This window comes from Schistocerca gregaria, chromosome 3, assembly GCF_023897955.1.
Source record: "Schistocerca gregaria isolate iqSchGreg1 chromosome 3, iqSchGreg1.2, whole genome shotgun sequence".
NCBI lineage: Eukaryota > Metazoa > Arthropoda > Insecta > Orthoptera > Acrididae > Schistocerca > Schistocerca gregaria.
Genome location: NC_064922.1, coordinates 344720907 through 344744197, shown reverse-complemented (window position 1 = coordinate 344744197; position 23291 = coordinate 344720907). Strand labels below are relative to the sequence as shown.

General features: G+C 41.0%; 1 protein-coding gene across 1 annotated transcript in view; it reads right to left on the bottom strand.

The window, feature by feature from the left end:
• The window catches only part of LOC126355742 (D-threo-3-hydroxyaspartate dehydratase-like), a 120311-nt gene that overhangs the window by 7462 nt on the left and 89558 nt on the right, over window positions 1–23291 (bottom strand). The window contains exons 4-5 of the mRNA XM_050006124.1: window positions 21117–21431; window positions 6823–7018 (exon numbers count right to left, since the gene is read on the bottom strand). Of these exons, the coding sequence (XP_049862081.1) occupies window positions 6823–7018; window positions 21117–21431 (511 nt within the window). The remainder of the gene's footprint in view (window positions 1–6822; window positions 7019–21116; window positions 21432–23291) is intronic.

Genomic DNA, 23291 nt, shown 5'->3' with positions numbered 1-23291 from the left:
AATCTGGCATCACATTTTATATTACTTCAATTAACTCTTTATTTTTCCATTAAGGTTTTATGATATAATGTTTAAGAAATTGTACATTTTAGTATCTCCATCTGCCATGCACACTTACTCATGCACCATGTTCTAGCACACTTGAAATGCTGTACTTAAGTGACATCGAAACTTCCTGGCTGATTAAAACTGTGTGCCAGACCGAGACGTGAACTCGGGACCTTTGCCTTTTGCAGGCAAGTGCTCTACCAACTGAGCTACCCAAGCACAACTCACAATCCATTATGACAGCTTTAATTCTGCCAGCATCTCGTCTCCTACCTTCCAAACTTCACAGAAGTCTGGTTCACAGAACATCTTCTGTGAAGTTTGGAAGGTAGAGGATGAGATGCTGGCAAAATTAAAGCTGTGAGAATGGATCATGAGTTGTGCTTGGGTAGTTCATTTGGTAGAGCACTTGAATGCGAAAGGCAAAGGTCCTGAGTTTGAGTCTCGGTCTGCCACACAGTTTTAATCTGCCAGGAAGTTTCGTATCAGTGCGCACTCCACTGCAGGGTGAAAATATCATTCTGGAAACATCCCCCAGGCTATGGCTAAGCCATGTCTCGACTATACCCTTTCTTCCAGGAGTGTAAGTTCTGCTAGGTTCACAGAAGAGCTTCTGTGAAGTTTGGAAGGTTGGAGACGATATGCTGGCAGAATTAAAGCTGTGAGAATGGATTGTGAGCTGTGCTTGGGTAGCTCAGTTGGTAAAGCACTTGCCCGCAAAAGGCAAAGGTCTCAAGTTCAAGTCTTGGTCCGGCACACAGTTTTAATCTGCTAGGAAGTTTCATATCAGCGCACACTCCACTGCAGGGTGAAAATCTCATTCTTAAGTGACATTGCTAGGGGAAAACCAGGGAAATACCAACACAGAAGACACCATCATCTACTCAGTTGAGTAGCATTGTACTGAGTGGGAGACAGTGCTGCAGCATACCGACTGATGCCAGAAGTAGGGTGCAGAGGCAACAAGTTCTTGTCAACAATCTACTATGGTGCAAACAAATATCTTTTTTATTGAATTTTGGTGTTATTTTTTAATTTATGATTAAACTGAGGTAAACATTTCAAAACTTTTTCACAGTAATAATTATCAATTAGGTACATATTATGTTTTCTAGAGGATCCTTTAGTATAGTTATTGCAACTTTTTGAGCCTTAGCAAAGCCATTAAAAATTGGTCTCCACCATGACGTTTTAGTGGTATAATACTGACAGACTATTGTGGGGCAATGTTGACAGGGTGTCATGCTCCAGGTGTCAGAAAATAAGTTGTTTACACTTATATCTAATTTCAGATGATGAGGACAAGAAAAAGAAAAGCAGAGAGGGCTAAATGAACTGAAGAAAACCTCATAAAGGCTTTACATTTAGTGAAGTCTGGGCAGAACATTGTATCAAAGGAGCTCAACATACTAAAAATTACATTTTATGATTGAATAAAATTAAATTAAAACAAGTAACCTGCCTTGGGGAGAATATTTGTTATAAATCCTAAACAAGAGCAATAATTAGTCAGCAAGAAAATTACATTTGCACAGTTATTCTATGGCATTTCTCTGATTGACTAGTGGTGAATTGTTTAGGACCTTAATCACAATTTCAAGAAAATTGCCCAAATGGCTGAAGGCAGAGGCTTTGGTTTCAGTAAGATAAATCCTAAAATTAGCTTAAGAAAACTATCAGCAAGAAGTATCAACAGTGTTCTAGGTTTCAATAAAGCTAAAGCTGACTTTTTTCCAACTTGAATGTCATTTTTGTAATACATGCTGTGTATATATTTTGAAATATTTTGTGATAGTAAAATGTGTTACTTCTTAGAACAAGAATTATAGTCCAACTATATGTCATGCTGTTGGTATTACTTTATAAGGCTATCGATATCATCCACGTACCCATGGAAATACTGATACGTTGTGGACTTGAAAAAATGTTTATATAACTCTGAAGGTATTCAATGTGTTTCAGTTTTTCTGGTACAGCTATATGTTTAACATTCCTGAGTCACATGGGGCTACCATGAACTTTTCAATGGAAGTGGCAGAGTCTAAATAAAACAAAAAATCTCTACAGCTGTCAGTATCACCTGCTCTCCCTATCACCAGCAGCTTGTATCACTAAATAAATATTGGCATAGACCTAGCAAGATAGACTGCATGGCATCACATGAAGATACTCATATTGCACCACTAGATAACCTTTTTGTCAACTCTGACTACATTTTTGTTTTCTTGTTTTTGTTGGTTCTGGCAAATAACTTTGGCTTCTCTCACACTATCTGACTGGTTTCCCCATTCATGACAAGAATTTATATACTGATGAGACCAATTTTTAATGGCTTTGCTAAGGCTCAAAAGTTGCAATAGCTATACTAAAGGATCCTCTAGAAAACATAATATGTACCTAATTGATAATTATTACTGTGAAAAAGTTTTGAAATGTTTACCTCAGTTTAATCATAAATAAAAAAATAACACCAAAATTAAATAAAAAATTTGTTAGCTCATTGCCACATTTCTCTGAATGAGCATCATAAACTTAGCTAATTACCATCATATCAAATAGTACAATGATGACAAAGGAGATATTGAAACAGCTTGCACACCAATAAGAGTAACAAAAGCAATTGCTCCACTTTCTGGAGCTACACCAGGTTTTAGCAGTGTATCCCCCCCCCCTCATCCCTCCCCCTCCCCAGAATGTAACTTTGTGTATTTACCTGCATTGTTCCCTTCTCCACTGCTAGCCAAGTGATATCATGGACTCTAATTGCCAAACTGCTTATACTATTGCCTTCCAGTGACAAGCTTTATGATCTAGTGTAAAGAATTGCACACTCCATTTCTATGAAAGATTCATTCTGGAAAATAGTACACCTTCTGAAACTTCCTGGCAGATTAAAACTGTGTGCCGGATCGAGACTCGAACTTGGGACCTTTGCCTTTCACGGGCAAGTACTCTACCAACTGAGCTACCCAAACACAACTCACGCCCTGTCCTCACAGCTTTACTTCTGCCAGTACCTCGTCTCCTACCTTCCAAACTTTACAGAAGCTCTCCTGCGAAGCTTGCAGAACTAGCACTCCTGAAAGAAACGATATTGCAAAGACATGGCTAAGCCACAGCCTGGGGGATGTTTCCAGAATGAGATTTTCACTCTGCAGTGGAGTGTGCGCTGATGTGAAACTTCCTGGCAGATTAAAACTGTGTGCCAGACCAAGACTCGACCTCGGGAGTCCCGAGTTCGAATCTCGGTCCGGCACACAGTATTAACCTGCCAGGAAGTTTCACATCAGCGCACACTCCGCTACAGAGTGAAAATCTTATTCCAGTGCACCTTCTTCTTTCCATGGATAAGTTGGCCTGCAGGCCCCTCAATATCTATGAATTATGAATACTACTTTTTTCTGCAATTAGACTCAATAGCTTAAAATGTTTTGACATTTAGAAAAAGAAACCTCTTATTTAGAAAAAAAAACTCTGTTCTTTAGAACCAGACTGCCTCAGGTTGTGCATGAAACATACATCTGTATAGACATTGTTTGACAATACATTCATAATAATCCTATTACCATACCCTGAAAATGAAGTATTTTATATTCCACATAGTACCTTCTTACAGATTGGCATGCACAATGCTCATGTAAAAGGGCAGATATGACAAGCTCCCTCAACATCAAGCAGCACTATTGGTCACACTTAAATATTATTCCTGAACTATGAGATAGAGAAGTACTACCTGAAATTTCTGTTTTTCTAAAGTTATGACACTCTTCTCCTACTTTCATAACAGAAACTTGCAATGCTTTGGTTACTACTTGTTTTAGCAATGTAAAGACATTTTAACAACAAAATCAGTGCAAATATAAACCAAGGAAAATTCAGAATGGAATAATGACAGTACTATGAAAACGATAGTTTGCTACCCAACATATAGTGAAGATGCTGAGTCACAGACAGTCACAACAAAAAGACTGCTAAACGAGTAAGTTTTCAGCTGAAAGGCCATTTCCTGAATTCGATAAAACACACACACACACACACACACACACACACATTCATGCAAACACAACTCGCACACCCATAGCCACTGTCTATGGCTGCTGAGACCAGACTGCGAGCAACAGCACATGATGGGGGCAGCAGTCTGGGTGTAGGGCATAAGTAAAAGGCTGGGTTGGGGAGGGATAGCAGGGTAGGGGTGGGGGACAGTAGAGTGGGAGAATACAGGGATGAGGTGGAGAGAGGTTAGGACAGCTAGGTGCAGACGGGAGGTTCATGGTAAGGGAGGGGGGGGGGGGGGGGGGAGAGAAGAAAAGGAGAGAAGTAAGAAAATTTGGATGTGTTGGCAGAATAGAAGTCTGTGTATTTCGGGAGTGGGAACAGGAAAGCGGATAGGTGGGTGAAGGACAGTTACCAGTGCATGTTGAGGGCAGGAGGGTTACAGCAATGTTGGATATACTGCAGGGAGAGTTCCCATGTGCACAGTTCAGAAAAACTGATATTGGTAGGAGGGATCCATATGGCAAAGGCTGTGATGCAGTCATTAAAATAAAGAACATTGTGTTGAGCAGCCTGCTCGGCAGCTGGGTGGGCCAGCTGTTTCTTGGCAACAATTAGTCAGTGGTCATTCATGCAGACAGACAGACAACTTGTCAGCTGCCATGCCCACTTAGAACACAGAGCAGTTTAGCAGATTAGTCTGTAGATCACAGACTGCTTTCACAGGTAACCATGCCTTCGATGGACTAGGGAATGTTGTGACTGGACTGGAAGGAAGTATGGGACAGATCTTGCATCTAGGTCTATTACAGGGATATGAGCCATGAGGCAATGGGTTGGGAGGAGGGGTTTTGTAGGGATGGATGAAGATATTGTGTAGGTTTGGTGGGTGGTGGAATGCCACTGTCGGAGGGGTGCGAAGGATAGTGGACAGCACATTCCTCATTTCAGGGCATGACGAGAGGTAGTGGAAACACCAGTGGAGTAATTTGGTTGCTCCTGGGAATGCTCCTTTCGACCCAGACAGTGGGGCATTGGAAGGTTGTGGGTGACTGCAGAGATGTTTCTGTAGAACATTGGGAGTGTAATTATGGTCTGTGAAGGCCTCAGTGAGACATCTGGTATATTTCAAGAGGGACTGCTCATCACTATAAATGTGATGGCCACAGGTGGCTAGGCTGCATAGAAGGAACGTCTTGTTATGAAATGGGTAGCAGTTGTTGAACTGGAGGTATTGTTCATGGTTGGTAGGTTTGATGTGGATGAAAGTACTAATGTAGCCACTTTTGAGGTGAAGGTCAACATCGAGGAAGGTGTCTTGTTGGGTTGAGGAGATCCAGGTGAAGAAAATGGGAGAGAAAGTGTTGAGGATCTGGAGGAATGTGGGTAGGCTGACCTCACCCTCAATTCAGATCATGAAGATGTCATCATCTGTGAATGTGAAGCAGGTGAGGGATTCTGGGTAGTTAGGAAGGATTCCTCTAGATGAACGTGAATAGGTTGACATGAGATAGTTCCATGCAGGTGCTCATTGTCGTACCCCATATTTGTTTCTAGGTGATGCCTTTAAAGGAGAAGTAATTGTGGGTAGGGATATAATTTGTCATGATAACCAGAAAGGAGGTTGTAGGTTTGGAATCCATCAGGCATTGGGGAAGGTAGCATTCACTCACACCTCCCAACATCCCAACATCCCATCATCTGGCCGCAGAGGAGGATTCCTCTCATGTTTCAGTGCTACCCAGGACTGGAGCAACTGAATCATATTCTCCAACCTCTCACCATACCCTGAAACGAGGAATATCCTACCCACTATCCTTCCCACACCTCCCACAGTGGTGTTCCACCACATACCAAACCAACAAAATATCCTCATCTAACACTACACAACCCCTCTTACCAACCCCTTACCTCATGGCTCATACCCCGGTAATAGACCTAGGTGCAAGACCTATCCAATATTTTCTCCCACGACTACCTCCAGTTTAGTCACGAACATACCCTAGAACATCAAAGGCAGGGTTGCCTGTGAAACCAGTCATGTGATCTACAAGCTATGGCCACTGAGAAATTGTGGCCAAAAAATGGCTGGACCACCCAATTGCTGAGCATGCTTCCCGATGCCATGTTCTTCATTTCAATGACTGCGTCACACCCTTCATCTACCAGCCAACACCAGATTTTCTGAACAGCACTTGTGGTGCCTCTCCTTGCAACATATTCTACATTCCCGTAACTCTCCTGGCTTCAGCCTTCATTAGTCATTGTCCTCCATGAACATATTCATTTACCTCTTCCTACTCCAGCACTATACAGCCTTCTGTTCCACCAGTTTACACCAACAGTCTTTATGCTTCTCTCCTTTCATGCCCCCCCACCCCCTGCCCGCCATCTAACCTCCTGGTACACCTTTTTCCTCCACCCCTACCCTGTTTTCCTTCCCCTCCATGCCCCATCCTCCTCCTCATTCCTCCATCCAGTCTGTTTCTTCCATCGTGCAGTATTGCTCACAGTGTGGCCTCAGAAGCTGGTAAATATAAACCACTCAATTTTATACTTTTACAACTAATAGTCTTTGGGATATGGAAAGGCAGCACTATAACAGTATTGGTTTAAATGTGAAATGGAACAAAACTTGTCAATTATGTTTGATGTTAGATATATGTCTTTACTTTCCACATCTGCTGCAGTGTTATCCTGTACATAGTTCATCATTAGAGCAAATGCTAGCAGGATATATCCAAAACCCAGATGCATAAAAAATAAAGAATAACATACTTGAGATGTGGATGATATTCAAATACAGCATATCCAGAAACAATTTTATTAGCATTTAGTCCTTGCTTGGTTAAAGCAGTGAAGCCACAGTCAATAAGCATCTGCTTGCGGTGAGGGTAATGGCCAATAACACGAGTCATAATTCGGCATGCCACATCATCCAGTGAACAGCAACCCAGAGAAGCCTGTTGTAGATCTGAAAAATGGAGTGAATTTTTTGTATTATACTTGGACTGCATAACAATAAGAAGGATAAAATATGAACTGTTGATTCATCTAATTATCATAACAAAAGAGAGGAAATAAGAAGAAGATCTGCTGCTATTTTCAGAAGAAGCCCTGCTTTTGCAATCAGATCAGAAGTACATTAAGATTCAAATGTACAGTACACATGATTTAGAGTGTACTGTGAAAGTACTATATTCTATAGAATTCACTGATTGATAATTAACTCGGTGAGGATTTGGTACAAAAAAGGGTACATCAAGTATGTGGAGGGTGGTATTGACCCTGTTTTTCATGTATATTTTTTAAGTATTTGTTGGCACTTTTTAACAAAAGATGAGAATTAAATTTATTAATTATTTATTAGTTAAATGATTTTCGTAGAAATAAACACCATGAAGTATACAAATGCTTTATTACTTAATTTTTGCATAAAGTCTACAAAATAATCGTTTTAACAACTCGTAAGTCCACATATTTTTTAAAATCTACAAAACCATGCATTCTCATCAGTAACTCGAATTTTTTGCTGAGCGTTTATGAGATAAATGTTCTTCAAACACAAAATGAACAATAAACTTTTGACATAAGCTATTAATCATCTATTGCCACAGAACATTGTTAACAGAATGGAAAAATGTGTTCTTGCAAATGCACTTATGACAACCTTCACAAACATTAGATGTCTTATGATGTCTAGAATAGGGACACTCTTGACATCATTTTCGTACACCTTGGACTCCAGCAGTTGATTCTTGTGAAGATTCTGCACTAATTTATCTGATTCTCTTACACAAAGTCGCAAAGTGCTTGGCAGTTGAGGTATTTCTTGTTGGACAAGTAGCCTATGTGGTTTTTATTGTTATTTGATCGCTGAACAACAGCAGCATTTATGCTGTCCATATTCATTGAGTAGAAGACAACCTGAGGCCTTTTTTTTTTCCAGTTTACATCATAAGTTGATGACCTGCAACGTTAACTCCACCTTTCATAGAATTATAAAACATGTTTATCTCTAATTTCTCTAGTTTCTTTTTATCTCCTATCGATTCACCAATTTCAGCATTGTGGTGAAGACTAGACGTAAGCAAAACAACTATGTTTTTCTTTGGTGTATGAGAAACAAGTGTAATATCCTTTTGGAAATCAAACTTAGATCAGTAGATTTCTCTACCATGAGTTCTGCAAAATTCAGGAGACATTTGCCTCTTGTTCTTATGCACAGTTAGCTTGTGTTCTTTCACCAGATGTGACTCTAGTTCATAGCTGGTGAACCAATGATCAAATGCTACATTGCGGCTTGTTTTGGAAATGTGTTGTACCAGCCGATTTACAACATCAAATGGCTTATAGCCCAGTGGAAACAGCCTCTCAGGCTGCTTTCCAGCATATATTTTGTGGTTGAAGATAAAGAAATTCTTTTCATCAACAAAGCAAATGTTTTTATGCCATATTCGGCTGGATCTGATGGAATTTGTTGTCTAAATTTGCATCTGCCTCTGAATGTAGCATGTAGCATTTCATCTATGGTTGCATATTCTCCTAGTACATTGGATTTCTCACAATTTTCAATGAATATTTCTAATATCTAAGTATTGGTGCTAAGTTGTCCAGCTGTTTTCTATCTTCACATGTGGATTTATTGTCACAATGAGGACAGTTTTGAATGAAATTAAAACATTGCCATGTCATTGTCAGCTGCAATATTTCAACATCTGTTCCATCTGAAGCCCAAAGGTCAGCGGTGTTCTGTCTCCCAGACTGGTAAAAATCCAGCAATGTACAACAAGCCTATATAAGCCTTCTGCTCACTCATGGTCATTTCCTTCATAAAATAGTGATTTGCAACTACTTCACAAGCTGCTATCCTTTCTCCAGTTTGCACATTTGTGAATTTCAAGATAATACTAAGCATATTTTCATTGCAAAACAGACTCCAGCATTCAAGCTCTCTCTTTGCTGATCTTGCCACTAAACTCATGTGAGGTACTTGCCTAATGATATTTCCAGAACATGTCCAAACTTGTTGTTAAGGTGGATTTTTGCACACTTGACTCCACCTTTACCAAAATAAAACGAACTGCATACCTGATTTTCTGATCACTTCACTAATGCTGGTAACACAGCATTGTGGACAGTATTTTGTGGCTCATTTAGTCATATACTGTTGTCTTTGCCACTGCCTTCACATGCATATTGCTCAGTATCACTAGTCACTGCACTCACTTACACAATATTCATTTTCACTGCTAATCTGTTGCAAAGTTGTTATCACTGTCTGATAATTCTGCCCGCAAATGATGTAAATGCTCAGCACATGAAACATACATGAAAAAAAAATAATTGAAAAATGTGACAGAAATACTACTTCGTGGCTGTGAAAGCGTCAAAAATACCCTCTTACCATTTGCACTCATTTATCTCCTTTCATGGACAGCAGGCGACTGAGTTCATGCACATGTTATGGAGCAGAGTTCAGTAGTTACAGCAAAGAACTGCCGACAAAACAAAATGAGCAGGGTCAAATTGATCCTGCCATATCCTCACTGGGTTAATAAGGTGATGCTATTGCCAAACTCAGAATGATTAGTGGATTAATTAAACAGAGATCCTGGCCTAATATGTGCATCAATTTGATTCGTATGCTTTCCATCTAAAATCAGTATAGCCAAGTAATAGGTTTTTAAATAATTTTCTTAATATGAATACAGTAATTGTATGAAATGTCAAATTTTTTTTACAATATGTATTTTTTCAGTTCTTATTGCTCAAAGAGTAGCTTATATCAGACAGATTATAATGATGTAAATATTCTGTAGAGAAATATTTTTCTTGAGGAAATATTGAACATTTAAGATTCAGTAAAACTAAACACACTCAAAAGTTCAAGACCATTAATAAGCATCCACTTCACAAATGGCATACTTCATTTGATACACTATTTTTCTTTTGTATAAAAAGCACTTTATCTTCACTTCAAATTTTGTAGTCTGTGAAACATTGCTGTTCAGAAATTTTGTTGTCATAATAAACACAGAGGACACAACACAGCCTATTACACACAACACATCACATAACTGGCTTAGGTAACTAAGAAACAGTTATAATTAGCAATGAACTGGTTTCTCTGATATGCACTTTTCTGTAATCAAAATATAACACAGGTACTAATATCTTCAAAGTAACTAAAAACAACACTTAGGCTTTCACATCAATTCCACATTAAACTGGAAGGGACATATTAGCCATATCTGTAAGATAATAGCTTGATTGTACTATCTTATGTGGAAACTAACACCTGCAGCCACTAATGAGTGTCTGAGGACAGGATACTTAGTCTTTTCCAGTTACACGTATCCTATGGTACACAGATCTACTTACATGTGTACTCTGCAAACCACTGAAGTTCATGGCAACTAGTTATTAGGACTTTCTCCCACTTCATTCATGTTTGGATCATAGGAAGAATGATTTCTTAAATACCTCTGTGCATGCCATCACTTGTCTAATCTTGTCTTTGCAATCCCTGTGGGAGGAATATGTGTGGGGTTGTAATATACTCCTACATCAATTACTTAAAGTTGGTTCTAGAAACTTTCAAAGTAGGTTTTCATGGAGTAGTTTGCATCTGTCTTCAGGTGTCTTGTACTTCAGTTCTTTCAGCATCTCTGTGACACTCTCCCATGGGTTTAAAAATCTTAGGACAATTTGAGCTGCTCTTCTTTGTATCCGTTGAACATCACCCATTTGTCTTATTTGGAATGGGTCCCACTGACTTGAATAGTATTCTAGGGTAGATCACAGAGGTGTTTGAATGAAGTATCTTTTGTAGACTGATTTTCTTTCCCCAGTATTCTACCAATCAACTGCAGTCTGCCATCTTCTTTTTATATGACTGACACTATCATATCCCTAGAAATTGTTACACTCAGGCATCTGTATGAGTTAATTGATTCTAACTGTGACTTATTGATATTGCATAGGATACTATGTATTTTCATTTTGGGAAGTGCACAATTTTAGATTTCCGAACATTTAAAGGAAGTTTCCCTGTGCACCACTTTGAAATGTTATGAATATCTGACAATTTGTGCAGCTTCTTTCAGATTGTAGTTCATTGTAGATAACTGCATCATCTGCAAAAACTCTGATGTTACTATCAGTATTATCCACAAGGTCATTAATATACAATATGAATAGCAAGGGACTCAAAACACTTCCCTAGAGTACAGACAAAGTTACATCTACATCTGTCAGTGACTCTTCACCCATGATAACTTACTGTATCCTCCCAACTAAAATATTATCAGACCTGTCACAAATTTGACTTTATACTCCAAACAGTCACACTTCTGATAATAAGGATAGGTGCGGTATGTGTCAAACGCTTTAAGGTAATCAAGAAATACTGCAACTATGTGACTTCCTTGTTTCTTTATAAGTTTTTTTGCAATGACTGTATACCATGTGGGTGCCATCCCAACAAACTCTTTTACTGGGCATGTATCTACAGTGCATAGTGAACTATTCTTATAAACTTTAGCCATAGTTGTTCAACATGCTCCAGTCCTAAGCCAATGCACTATCTCATTTGGAGAACTTCTGTTTGTTTCAGTTGACCTTTATTCTTTGGTAATCATTGTTGCTACAACTGACTCAAAGACAATGATATCAGTTTTGATGTGGACATGGGGGTGTGTTTTGGAGACATTCCTGCTAAATCAATGAAATTTTAATGATTTAAGTCAGTAATTATAATAGTGAACAAAATAAATCATAAGGTACACTGCTATCAATCTGAAGATACTGTGATTGCCCTAAAAATCTATACAGCATTATTTTATGTCAAATGCAATTTAAGTAGGATTTACAACAGAAAGAACATACACCATCACAACACTAAAAGAAACTGGACTTTGGTATCCTAGGACAGAAAAAGACAAAGACAAGAAACTCACAAAAAATTGACTTGTTTAAAATTTCTTAATAAACTTCCTAAATCCGCTCAGTCCTTGCCCTATAACATTTTTAAAGCTATGGTCTATGACTGGTTATTGAAATACCCATTCTCATTAGTAAAATAAAGTTTTGAAATAAACTGATCTGACCTTATTCTTTTACAATACTGATAAGTTGCATTCCATTTTTAGAATTTTCTGTAAAAATATCCTTGTCATCGGCTGTATATTTAATGATTAAACCTATCCTGCTGTATATGGTCAATGATTAAAAAGAACTATAACTAAAGGATTATGATAACACAGAAATATGAGAGGCAGTCAAATGAAAACTGAACACCCACAACTACAGGATTCCATTCAAAAGAAATTACCACATATGTTAAGACACTTATTCAACTGGGAGATGAGATAATCAATTCCTGTTTTTTAGAATGCAGGCAGCCACTAACAGATCCACAGCTACATTCGCTCTTGTGCTACCTTGTCTGACTGTAAATGATATCCACACAAGTCTTTCTTCAAGTCGCCAAAGATGTGAAAATCACACCATGAAAGATCCAGGCTGAATGGAGGATGTTAGAATGTTTCCCAGCCAAATCACTGAATCACAGTCTTCATGCAACTGGCAACAGCCTGAGTGCAAAAATCAAAGCCAACAATGGAAACATCATACATCTCCTCCACTAAAGACATTCAAAGTTGTTCACACAATTTCCAATATGGTCATAGAGATCTTATTTGATTGCAGAGGCCCTGTGCTCATCAAGTTCTTCAATTGTGGAACCACAATCACTGCACAGCTATATAAAGACATACTGCAGAAATTGCAATGTGCCATAAAGGCAAAACATACAGGAATTCTATTGGGCAAAAACATCCTGTTGTGCAATAATTCCTGCTCCCATACTGCCAGTCAGATAAAGGCATTGCTTCCGTGATTTTGTTGGGAAACAATGCAACATCCTCTGTACAGCCTAGACCTTACACCATGTGATTTTCACATCTTAGGTGACTTGAAGAAAGATGTGCATGGACACTGGTTCCAGTTGGATGGTGAAGTGCATGAGTGGATGGGGTTGTGGATCAGTCAGTGGCCAACAGTATTCTATGAAACAGGAGTTGTTTGTCTCATCTCCTAGTGGGATAAATGTCATAATGGACGCAGTGATTACTTTTGAATGGTAGCATTACTTTGTCCTGTAGTGATGGGTGTTTGATTTTCATTTGACTGCCCCTTATATTACTAAATTTAGAGTGGAAAACATTAAATATGCCCTGCAAGTTTTATTACTTTGCCCATTTCTGTACCTCACTTAAATAAATGATTCACCAAAGACATCAGAGCACTCTTAAAAAACTGTAATTTTTGCTAGTACAAGTAGATTTAAAGGGCCAAAATACATCCATAATGAAAACAACTAGGGGACTAATCAAATATGTTTATAGTTAGTTCACAGCAAACAGTTTAGGTCATAATATTACAAAAACTCAAATCATGGAACTCCACACAAGTAAAAATTTCTTATATTTATCAGAAGCATAGATTAAAGGGTTACACACTAAGCAAAACTGTTCCAGACATGAAATCTTTGGCATCCAGTTGTAAAACACACTTAAGTCTCTCAAACACATATGTAAGTTAACTAATTACCTCAGTTATGCCTGTTTTGCACCTGAATATATCTCTTGTTATGATACTATATGTACATAATTGCTAGCATACTTTGTTTACTCCCAAACATGTTGCCAAAATCTCTTCAGGAACTTTGGAATATGCATGCTTAATGGCAGTTCAGTTACTCCATATATTCACATCTAAGTCCATATCTACAATCTGCAAATTACTGTGAAGAGCATGGCAGATAGTACTTCCCACTATACCAGTCACTAGAATTTCTTCCCATTCCATTTGCACAAGGAATGGGGGAATGATTATTTAACCCCTCAATTCAAGCAATAATTGGGCTATACTTCTCTTCATGGTCCCTACGGGAGTTATACACAAAGGATGAAATGCATGACAGTATTCCTCAGTTAACACTGGTTCTCAAAAATTTGTAAGTAGCATAAGTTGGTGTCTAACATGAACCATCTGGAAGTTCAGGTTGATTTTAAATTCATGTAATTTAAATCAAGTTGCTAATTCTTATGCCACTATGAATTCTTAGCAAAAGCTGAGTGAACATTTGTGCAGTTTTTCTGGGCAGTAACACATTTTAGATAGCTGTATTACCTGAAAGAATTATTATTAACATTGTCTGTCCAAATGGTTCAAATGGCTCTGAGCACTATGGGACTTAACATCTGAGGTCATCAGTCCCCTAGAACTTAGAGCTACTTAAACCTAACCAACCTAAGGACATCACACACATCCATGCCCGAGGCAGGATTCGAACCTGTGACCATAGCGGTCGTGCACTTCCAGATTTAAGTGCCTAGAACCACTCGGCCACTCCAGCTGCCAACATTGTCTGTCAGGTCATTACAACGCAACATGAACAACAAGGATCCCAACACACTTCCCTGAGTCATGACTGAAGATTTATATCTATCATTACTCTCCATACCAGATAACATGCTGTATCCTCCCCACCAAGAAATTCTCAATGCAGTAATAAATTTTACTTAATACCACATATTATCATGCCTTTGTTAATAGCTGTTTGTATGGCACTAAGTCAAATACTCCCTAAAGGCTTTTATGGTTAGTAATGAGAGTGAATTTTGAATGAATTGTGATTCACAACCACAAAACTACAGGTAAAAGTAATTTCCATACAGATATTTGAGTGCAGGGCTGAGAATGGAGAATGATATTCTGGAGCAAAAGTCTGTAACAGGTTGCCAGAAGACATGAGGTAGGAAATTTAAAATCTCCAGGTATTAAAAAACAAAGCAAAGGTTATCTTACTAACCACTTCTCCTGTACTCAGGTTTTACTTGTGAGTGTATAAATTCCAATATATGTTAATGTTCATATTCAACAGGATTTAACTTTAGAAGCATATACGCAGCTGAGAGCAATTTCTGAAACCAGTAAAGTCACATAAACGCTCACTATAAAGAAATGGGTGAAAACAGTAGCTAATTAGTAAAAGAAGTGGATTATCATCATTTTTTTCTCTAAAGTAGCTCTTTTTTCCCTTTTATATGAAACAATTATCATAGTTATCTGTTATAACGTTTAATCACAATAATTGCGTGGATATTCACACTCTCTCTTAGAAACAATAGCTGATCACATGATTACAGCTCAGTCTCTCGTATTCGACTGCCATGCCATGAGATGCGGCCGGCGCCATTTGTAGCTAGGTGGCGCTCCCATGCTCAGCCGATTTGCGGAGCGCCTCTATCGCCGTTTGTGCGTACTGTCGTGGCAGCACTGTTAAATGTCGAGGCACTATCACAACACTTTTCCCCCCTTGAAAAAAATAAACACTCACTTCCTTGGAGACATGGACAGCGCAGAGACATCCATGGCCTCTTGTGAGGCCCCGAGGAGATCCCGCTCAGAGACACGAGAGTATGGTCGAAAATGTCCAGGACGGAAGCTTGTGCGTGGAACGTGCCTCCTGGATAAGATGATGGGTGAAAACTCCGGAGCAGCATCCATAGGTGTCATTGACCTGGGAGTGTGCTCCAGTGAGATGGGTCCCGGAGAAGGCGGCGTCGCGACTGGGGCCGGTTCTCGCATACTCGGAAGCGGCAGCGACGGCGGCTGCATCAACACGGACAGTAGATCGGCAGCAGCGACAGGACTGGCATCTCGGGCTAGTGGAGGCGAAGGATGGGGCGGTGGCACCGGCGTGGCCACCACTCATGGGCGCATCTGGTCGTAATGGCGAGCAACCGTGCCGTTGCCCGTACGGATTTCACAAAGCCGGCGGCCGTGAAGAGCCTTGACCACCCCTGGAATCCATTTAGGGCGAGATCCATACCCTCGTGCCCACACGTCGGCGCCCACCGATTATTTTCCTGCACTAGGGGACACAGTACAAGGCCTGACAGGGTGAAGCAGGTGCAGTAGAGTGGCGGCCATGCAAGAGTTCAGCAGGGCTGTGATCATCTGTGGAAAAATCACTAAGGAATTTTTTCATCTGGCATTTGAAAGTGCGGACAAGGCGCTCGACCTCCCCATTCGATTGTGGATGGAAAGGAGGTGCGGTAACATGATGAATCCCTTGTCCAGTACAAAAATCACAGAAGGCCTGTGAAGAGAACTGAGGGCCACTGTCCGTGACGATCGTGGATGGAAGACCTTCTAACGCAAAGATTTTGGACAAAGCCAGCGTCGTCACCGCAGTGGTGGGCGACAGACATCTAACAACAAACGGAAACTTCGAGAAGGCGTCAATCAACAGTAGCCAATAAGTACCGAGGAAGGGGCCAGCAAAGTCGGCGTGCACCCGTTCCCATGGCTGAGCTGGATCAGGCCACGGAGAGGGCATTGTACGAGGTGCCGCCAGTTGTTGAGCACACTGGCCACATGCAGCAACCATATGGGCGATGTCCGAATCAATACCGGGCCAATAAACGTGCCTGCGGGCCAGGGACTTATTCCGAGAAATACCCCAATGGCCTCCGTGCAACAGTTTGAGAACATCTTTGCAAAGAGAGCCTGGCACCACGACCCGTGGAGATTCGCCATCCGTGGCCAGAAGAACAACACCATCACGAACAGATAGACGAAGGCGCAAGGCATGGTAGTTCGGAAGGGGATCCAATGCCCGTCCCTTGGTCCTGTCCGGCCAACCTCGTTGAACAAAATCAATCACCCGACGCAGGACCGGGTCCCGCGCAGTAGCTGACGCGACCTGCGAACCCGTAAGTGGAAAGCCCTCGACCGCACTACGTTCTTCCTCATCAATGTGGAAACAGAGGAGTTCATCACGATTGAAAACAGGGTCGGGGCCCATCGGCAATCGCGACAATGCATCAGCATTGGCATGCTGGGCCGTGGGGCGATAGTGAATCTCATAATGAAAACGAGACAAGTATAAGGCCCAACATTGCAGGCGGTGAGCTGCCTTATCCGGAAGTGACGCCGAGGGGCTGAACAGAGGGACCAGCGGTTTGTGGTCGGTGATGAGGTGAAACTTAGAACCATACAAAAAACGCTGAACTTTTTTAGAGCATAAATGATAGCGAGTGCCTCCTTTTCGCTTTGAGAGTAACGCCGTTGCGCCTCGTTGAGGGTCTTGGAAGCATAGGCGAGGGTCATTCCGACCCATCCTCATACCGATGGGCGAGAACAGCCCCTAGGCCATACTGTGACGCGTCAGTCGCCAGAACCAAATGCTGACCCGGACGGAATGGGGCAAGACAAGGCGCCGACTGCAAATGAGCCTTCAGGCGGACAAAAGCCTGCTCACACCCGTCGGACCAACAGAAGGGGACGTTTTTGCGTAACAGCTGATGCAGCGGATAAGCTACCGCCGCTGCAGATGGAATGAATTTGTGATAATAAGCAATCTTGCCTAGAAACGCCTGAAGTTCTTTGACCGTAGACGGCCGGGGTAGAGCGTTAATGGCCGCAACGTGCTGACGGAGAGGGCGTATACCCTCACGGGACAAGTGGAAACCAAGATACTCAATGGAGGGTTGGAAGAACTGTGATTTGTCCAGATTGCACCTCAACCCAGCCGAATGCAAAACCCGAAACAGTGAACGTAAATTACGAAGGTGTTCCGCAGTGGAGGCTCCCGTGACAACAATGTCATCCAGATAGTTTATGCAGCCGGGAACGGAAGCCGTGAGCTGTTCCAAAAACCGCTGAAAAATGGCCGGTGCGCTAGCGACGCCAAATGGTAATCGCTGGTACTGATACATCCCACAAGGAGTGTTGATAACGAGAAATTCTTTGGAAGGAGCGTCCAACGGCAACTGATGGTACGCCTCCGATAAGTCAAGTTTGGAAAAGAACTGGCCCCCAGCGAGCTTGGTAAACAACTCCTCAGGACGAGGAAGAGGATAAGTGTCAATGAGGCTCTGAGCGTTGACAGTGGCTTTAAAGTCACCACACAATCGCAGACTCCCGTTTGGTTTAGAAACCACCACGATCGGTGATGCCCATTCGCTGGAGGTAACCGGAAGGAGAATCCCTGAAGCTGTTAACCTGTCTAGCTCAGCCTTGACAGGTGCAAGCAACGCCACTGGAATAGGGCGTGCCCGGAAAACTTAGGGCGAGCCGTAGGTTTAAGAGTAATGTGGGCTGCAAAATCCTTGGCACAACCCAGACCAGCAGAGAACACGGATGAAAATTCACAACACAATCCATCCAGCTGTTGATACGGAATGTCCTCAGATATGAGGTGCACATCATCATCATCAATGGAGAACCCGAACAACTGGAAAGCATCATAACCGAACAGGTTTTAAGTGCCCGCATGATCCACCACATAAAACGTGAGGGGCCGAACAACAGACTTGTAGGTATTGGAAGCATCAAACTGGCCCATGATAGGAATTTTCTGTTGATTATAAGTCCTCAGATTTCGCGTAACTGGAGACAAAGGAGGGGAGCCCAACGCCAAATACGTGCGAGAATTAATGAGAGTTACTGCAGAGCCAGTGTCCACTTGCATGCGGATGTCTTTATTCAGAACACGAACAGTAACAAACAACTTATTTGTTTGAGAAAGCACACAGTGAACATCCATGTCCGACGCCTCGTCCTCGTCGACAGGAACTTTATGGGACTGACACACAGAAGCAATGTGGCCTTTTTTCCTACATGAATTACACATGGCCCAACGTTTTGGACACGCTGCCCTGTCGTACTGTACGAAACAACGGGGGCAAGAAGGAAGCGCGGAACGAACCGGCTTCTGTGGTTGCTGGTTTCGCTGCGAGCGTTGCGGCCCAACGCGACGTTGTTTACGGGAGTGAACCGCCACCACATCTTCGTTCTCCTGTGCAACAGGCAAATTGTCCTTGTCGAGAGTTGACTGTACAGCGCCTACATCACACCACGCGTCTATTTGCGCGCCAGCAGCGTGAGACACTTCAAAGGATTGAGCGATGCTTAGAACTTCCGACAACAACGGGTTTGGCAGTTGTAGGGCACGTTGCCGAACTTCTTTATCAGGAGCAAACCGTAGAATAGCATCCCTAACCATTGAGTCAGCATAAGACTCGTGATGAGTGTCAGTGACAAACTGACATTTCCTACTCAGACCGTGTAGTTCCGCCGCCCAAGCCCGGTAAGATTGATGGGGCTGTTTACGACACCAGTAGAACGCCACGCGGGCGGCAACGACGTGGGTGTTTTTTCGATAATAGGCAGACAATAAGTCACACATTTCTTGGAAGGACAGGGAGGCTGGTTCCCGCAGAGGGGCTAACTGAGATAGCAGCTGATAGACTCGAGGGGGAATCCAAGATAGAAATAACGACTTACACATAGGAGCGTCGACAACGCCGAATGCCAAGAAGTGTTGCCGCAAACGCTTCTCATAATCCTCCCAGTCTTCAGCGGCCTCGTCGTAAGGAGGGAATGGAGGCGGAGAAGAGGAAGACAGACGATGAGTAAGCGACGTCGACAACGCCTGAATTGCTGCCGTCAGCTGTGTTTGTTGAGCCTGAATAGTAGCCGTCAGCTGTGTTTGTTGTTCAATGAGCGCTTGCATAAGCTGTTCCATGTCTGCCCCGTCACAAACACGCAAATCCACAACGCAGTGAAAATATCCCATCATCGTCGCCAAAAAGTGTTATAACCTTTAATCACAATAATTGCGTGGATATTCACACTCTCTCTTATAAACAATAGCTGATCACATGATTACAACTCAGTCTCTCGTATTCGACTGCCGTGCCGTGACATGCGGCCGGTGCCGTTTGTAGCTAGGTGGCGCTCCCGCGCTCAGCCGATTTGCGGAGCGCCTCTATCGCCGTTTGTGCGTACTGTCATGGCGGCACTGTTAAATGTTGTGGCACTATCACAACATTATCAATATGAGAAGAACAGCAATGCTTTACAGAAGTAGCTTGCAGTGGCCGCTTCTACTTATTAATATATAACTTGACATCTTCCAAAGCCTTTGAGGTTCTCCTTCATGGAACACAGTTAATGAGTTGATTAATGAATCTTCCACAGCATATGCCATTGTGCTGATGGTTACCTTTCATTATACCAATAAAAGTAGAGCAGATTTTCTTAATGATGGACATTCTACTATATGAGATGATCAAAAGTTTCCATTTGAGGATGTTGCTGTAACTTAGTGTGACTCTGATGTGGTGTATAAGCACAGACATATAGGCAAAGGATCAGTGTGGCATTTGTGTCTTTCCAATGTGTGTGTGATGTGTCTTTCCAATGTGTGTGTGATAAATGCAGAAATGTGCACTATGACAACATTATTACCAAATCCACGCAAACAGGACCAATGTGCTGTTCTTCTTTTCTTGGCTGTTGAAGAACACGAACTGTTAGACATCTGCTAGAAAATGTGAATGGGGCAGTGTTCTATTGAAAACCACCAATGTTGTCCGGTGTGCCAAATTCCACACTGGTCGCAATTCAACACAAGACTTCAGTCAATCTGGGAGGCTAGTCTTATGCATTACACCAGTAAAATGAGATACACTCAAGTATCAACCCAATAGTCATGATCTCTCCTATGTGATTATCATGCCTTTGGTTCCTTAAAAAATGCATTGAAGGGTCAATGATTCCTGTCAGATGAGCCTGTGCAGCAGACAGTCATGAACTACTTCAAGCAGGAGGACATGGTGTTTTACCATATAGATAACTTCAGCCTGGTCCATGAGTGGGATGATTTCCTCAGCACTTATGGCTATTTTGCCTGAGGGCTTATAAAGATTAGTCTGGAATTAGTAAAACAGATTAAAAAACTGAAATACCTTAGCCGGAGCACTAGTTATGAAAGTTGAATGTGAACTTGCAAATTTAAATCCACCCAACTAACTGCTGTTAACCTATTACAACTAATAGCTAAAAAACCTTTCATCTTAAAATAACACAATATACTTTACATAACATTATAATACAATGTAATGATTTTCTGTGTTGTGATTCTGATGTCAGATACCATTTACAAATTTTAGATCTTGCTAATGTGATTATGTAAAAATACAGAAACTCACCGTAAAAGACGTAATGTCCAGGGTGTACTTCATTAAGCTTCATAAACATTCGGCGGGCTTCAGCACTGATGCTAATGCTCATTGATGGTGTGGATCCAATAGAAACAGTAGGACATGTGAAACCCTTCCGTACCAATTCCTTACTGAGTTTCAGTATGCGCTCAGCAGTGCGATGGCGAACAGCTAATATATCAGTTGGTGAATTTGTATTGTATGAATTTCCACAGTATGCATATAATCCCTGAAGCATCACTTTTGGGTGAAGAGCTTCACATATCCTTACAGCCAGGTGTGTGTCAGACCACCGAACACCAGCTGTGTTGGGCAGAAAGAAGAAATAAAATTATGTACATTAATACAACCAAAGTACAACTGCTCACTATTAAGTAGAAAAATTAAGAATATTTCCAAGAATAAAGAAAAATGTTATGTGTTGTTTGTTCATTGTATTAGTGACATAACAAGGAAAACTTTAACAACTGAGATTTGCTGTAATCTATGATACTAGTTGATTATATGAAATGAATAGCTTATCCTCTGTGCACAGATCCATTTGCATAATAATTTATATTTAGTGGTCAATGGATGCACTTAAAAGTGAACATAGGACAAATCAGTCAGTAATGAAAATGATAAAATGTGAATATTTCTTCATATGATGTTATATATTCAAAGACAATGTAATAACAAAGTAATTGAGCAGCTTTTGGACAACATATAATGTTAATTAGTAATGATAGTACTATAATGCCAACATCCAAGAAGCAGGCTGTATTTTTCATTCATCAACAGCCAGTAACCTTAATACAGCATTCCAGGTATCATGAATTGTATAAAAATCAGTATTCACCATCTAAAGTGATCTGTTTTTGAGAAGGGTGATGCCAACAAGGACTTGATAAATCAATGGTTATAAGCTGAGGAAATAATGTTGGAACAGATGCCAATTCAAGAACTGAGATAATACTATGCCTAGAAGCTGCTTCCCCTGCTGGTATCTATAAGACACTTCTGACCCAGCATATTGTTTCAGTTTCCTATGCCTCCATCAGTGGACTGGTAGGACCAGCACTCTCAGGGACAGATGCCTTAACCACCTCTTCACTGTCATTACCCTTCACATCATCCAGTGACCCCTTTTCTCCCACCCATATGAAGAAAGTAAATGATGACAAGAATATCTGTATGGTATCCTTCTCTCCTTCATGTGCAAACCTTATGTAGCTTTGAAACAATTACATTCCCATGGTAATCTTCAGCTCCTTAACTTTTGTAGTAATTTACCATTTATATTAGTTACTTTGTACACATTTAGACTTTGGAGACACTGGAGATGTTTTTAGTAAGTAGCAACAGCATTCTCAGTTTTGGTCTACCAGCTGTAATAATAGTAGTGATCAATACAGAAAAATGTCATGTATGTAGTAAAAAAATTGTAATAGGGTGAAATGCAAACAAATGTTAAATTATTCCTTCCAATTTTCATGTGTGGGTTGTACAATAACCAGTGGCCCCTGTACTGCACTTCACAATCAGCCTCACTAGATGTAGAGGTATAACAGCAAATGTTATTCTCTGTACAGTGACTCCAGTGTAGCAGTGCATGTGATCAGTTGTGACAAGCTAAAACTGTGTACCAGGCTGAGATTTAAAACTGGACATCTGCATCTGAGTATGGCTTGCAAATTTATTCAGCACTTAAGTTTATTGGCAGCTATTGATTACTTCCAAACTCCACAGAGGATCTCCCACTATGTTGCAGGACTAAAACCATGGGATGATGAAAATGTCAAACTGGTATTAAGTGTGACATATGCTTGGATAAGTAAATGATTAGCATTTCAATGGAACCACACAAACTAGGCAGGAGTAAACATTATGTATAAATGTAAATATTACATAGTGGTTTTCTCATTCAGAAAACACATTTGAATGTTGGAATTATATTTTTATGGAGACATATAAATCTCAACTCCTTCTTTGATAAGAATAGAAGCTGAAGCAATGAATTAAAATTTGTGCCACAGAGAGAGGACTTGAAGCCTGGTTGCTTGTTTACTGAGGCACATGCACTAACCATGACACTATTGTAACGTTGTGACTATCACATCTCCATGGACTACCCTAGTCCAGTGCCCTTCCTAATACAAGCTTCAATTCACACCTTTAACCCAT